Consider the following 1,819-nt stretch of genomic DNA (forward strand, 5'->3'; position numbering starts at 1 on the left):
ACATGAAAATAGAAGAGCTTTCAACACGGTGAGAAATTAAAATTACAAAGACACGAGGGGCTTTTTCGCCAACCACCAAGTCCCTGACCACGTGGCACTAACTTTTTGTCACTTTTCTCTCTCTGAGCCGCATGGTCCCTGGTCCTCTCTTAGCTGGCCAAGCACTGTAATGTTTGTTAACAATAGATGCAGTTGAAAACGAGAGTAGCCGCGCGCTCATTAAGTTACCGATGAAACAACGCGCTATTTACCTGTCATGTCACCACTTGCCACTTTCAATTCTCAACCCACTCTCCGCGTAGCTTCCCTCCCTAAGATTTCAACACTTCCCTGAGACTATATATACCCAATCTCCTCCTCCGTTTCTCTCCACTCACAAAATCCTCTCTTCCATCACTACCGATCATCAGATCAATCATGGCCTCCTTTCTTTCTTCACATTCTCTTCTTCAACTTGTTCTGTTAATCTCTATTATACAATTCAGCTCAGCAGCAAGGACCTTCTCCGTGTCAGATCAAAGCCAAGATCCCTTGTTATTTCAATACCACAATGGCCCTCTTCTTACCGGTGAAATTTCGATCAACTTGATCTGGTATGGCAAGTTCAAGCCATCTCAGCGTGCCATTGTCTCAGATTTTATTGCCTCTGTCTCTTCTAGAAGACCCACAACAGCCCAACCCTCTGTTGCCACGTGGTGGAAAGCTACTGAGAAATATTACAACCTTGTCAAGACGAAGAAAACCTCTCCTCTTCTCCTCTCTGTAGGAGCACAGATTTTAGACGAGAGCTATTCATTGGGGAAATCGCTCTCCAGCAAGCAAATCGTGCAGCTAGCATCGAAGGGTAGTCAAAAGGGTGCAATCAACGTTGTTTTGACATCATCCGATGTTGCTGTTGAAGGGTTTTGCTCTAGTAAATGTGGTACTCATGGGTCCTCTTTGAGTGCTAAAACAATCAACGGTAAGAGATCGAAATTTGCTTACATTTGGGTTGGTAACTCTGAGACTCAATGCCCCGGTCAATGTGCGTGGCCATTCCACCAGCCAATCTATGGACCACAGAACCCTCCATTGGTTGCACCCAACAATGATGTGGGTCTCGATGGTATGGTAATCAATCTGGCTAGTCTTTTGGCTGGGACTGCAACAAACCCATTTGAAAATGGCTATTTCCAGGGTCCAAAGGAGGCTCCTCTTGAGGCCGCATCTGCTTGTCCTGGGGTCTATGGTAAGGGTGCGTATCCTGGTTATGCTGGGGATTTGTTAGTGGACTCTACAACTGGTGCTAGCTATAATGCTCATGGTGTTAATGGAAGGAAATACGTGCTTCCAGCTTTATTTGACCCTTCAACTTCAACTTGTTCCACTTTAATTTGAGAAGGGATAGCATTAGTGTGTATGAGAGTACCGTGGAGCTGGAGGAGAGATTATTCTTTGATTTAATCATTCTTTCATTCAATTATTGAAATCAAATTTTAAGCATATTTGAATTAATTGTTGCCTCTTGAGTATGATGATTCAATACTAAACTGGCTTGTCTCTTCTTCTAATTGAATTTAATTAATTTACCAGAGAAAGCAAAAGGAAAGGGTAGTTTTTTTTTCAATTCAGATTCGTAATCACGAAATTAATATTCATTTCTTATTGTTTATTGTGCTGTATCATCAACAATTAACAAACAAAAATTGCATTTTTCATTCATAATCACTGTTGCACATTGTTTATCAAACCTAAAGGTAGTTTTTCTTATTTCACTGTAAATAATTAATTAAAAAAGCTAAAATTAAAATAGAAAGGTGTTTCACGGTAAAAGATGACA

At 41.1% G+C, this 1,819-nt stretch overlaps 1 protein-coding gene across 1 annotated transcript; it reads left to right on the top strand.

Annotated features, from left to right (window-relative positions):
• The first annotated feature begins 348 nt into the window (after nt 1–348).
• Nucleotides 349–1,494, top strand: LOC133693672 (protein PHOSPHATE-INDUCED 1-like). Its single transcript, XM_062114937.1, has one exon. The coding sequence runs from the start codon at nt 418–420 to the stop codon at nt 1,375–1,377; it is 960 nt and encodes a 319-aa protein (XP_061970921.1). The 5' UTR covers nt 349–417; the 3' UTR covers nt 1,378–1,494.
• The last annotated feature ends 325 nt before the right edge of the window (nt 1,495–1,819 follow it).

Source organism: Populus nigra, chromosome 5, assembly GCF_951802175.1.
Source record: "Populus nigra chromosome 5, ddPopNigr1.1, whole genome shotgun sequence".
Taxonomy (NCBI): domain Eukaryota; kingdom Viridiplantae; phylum Streptophyta; class Magnoliopsida; order Malpighiales; family Salicaceae; genus Populus; species Populus nigra.

What these genes read in the sequence shown, in the direction of transcription:
- LOC133693672 (XM_062114937.1), top strand. Translation starts at nt 418, where the DNA reads ATGGCCTCCTTTCTTTCTTCACATTCTCTTCTTCAACTTGTTCTGTTA.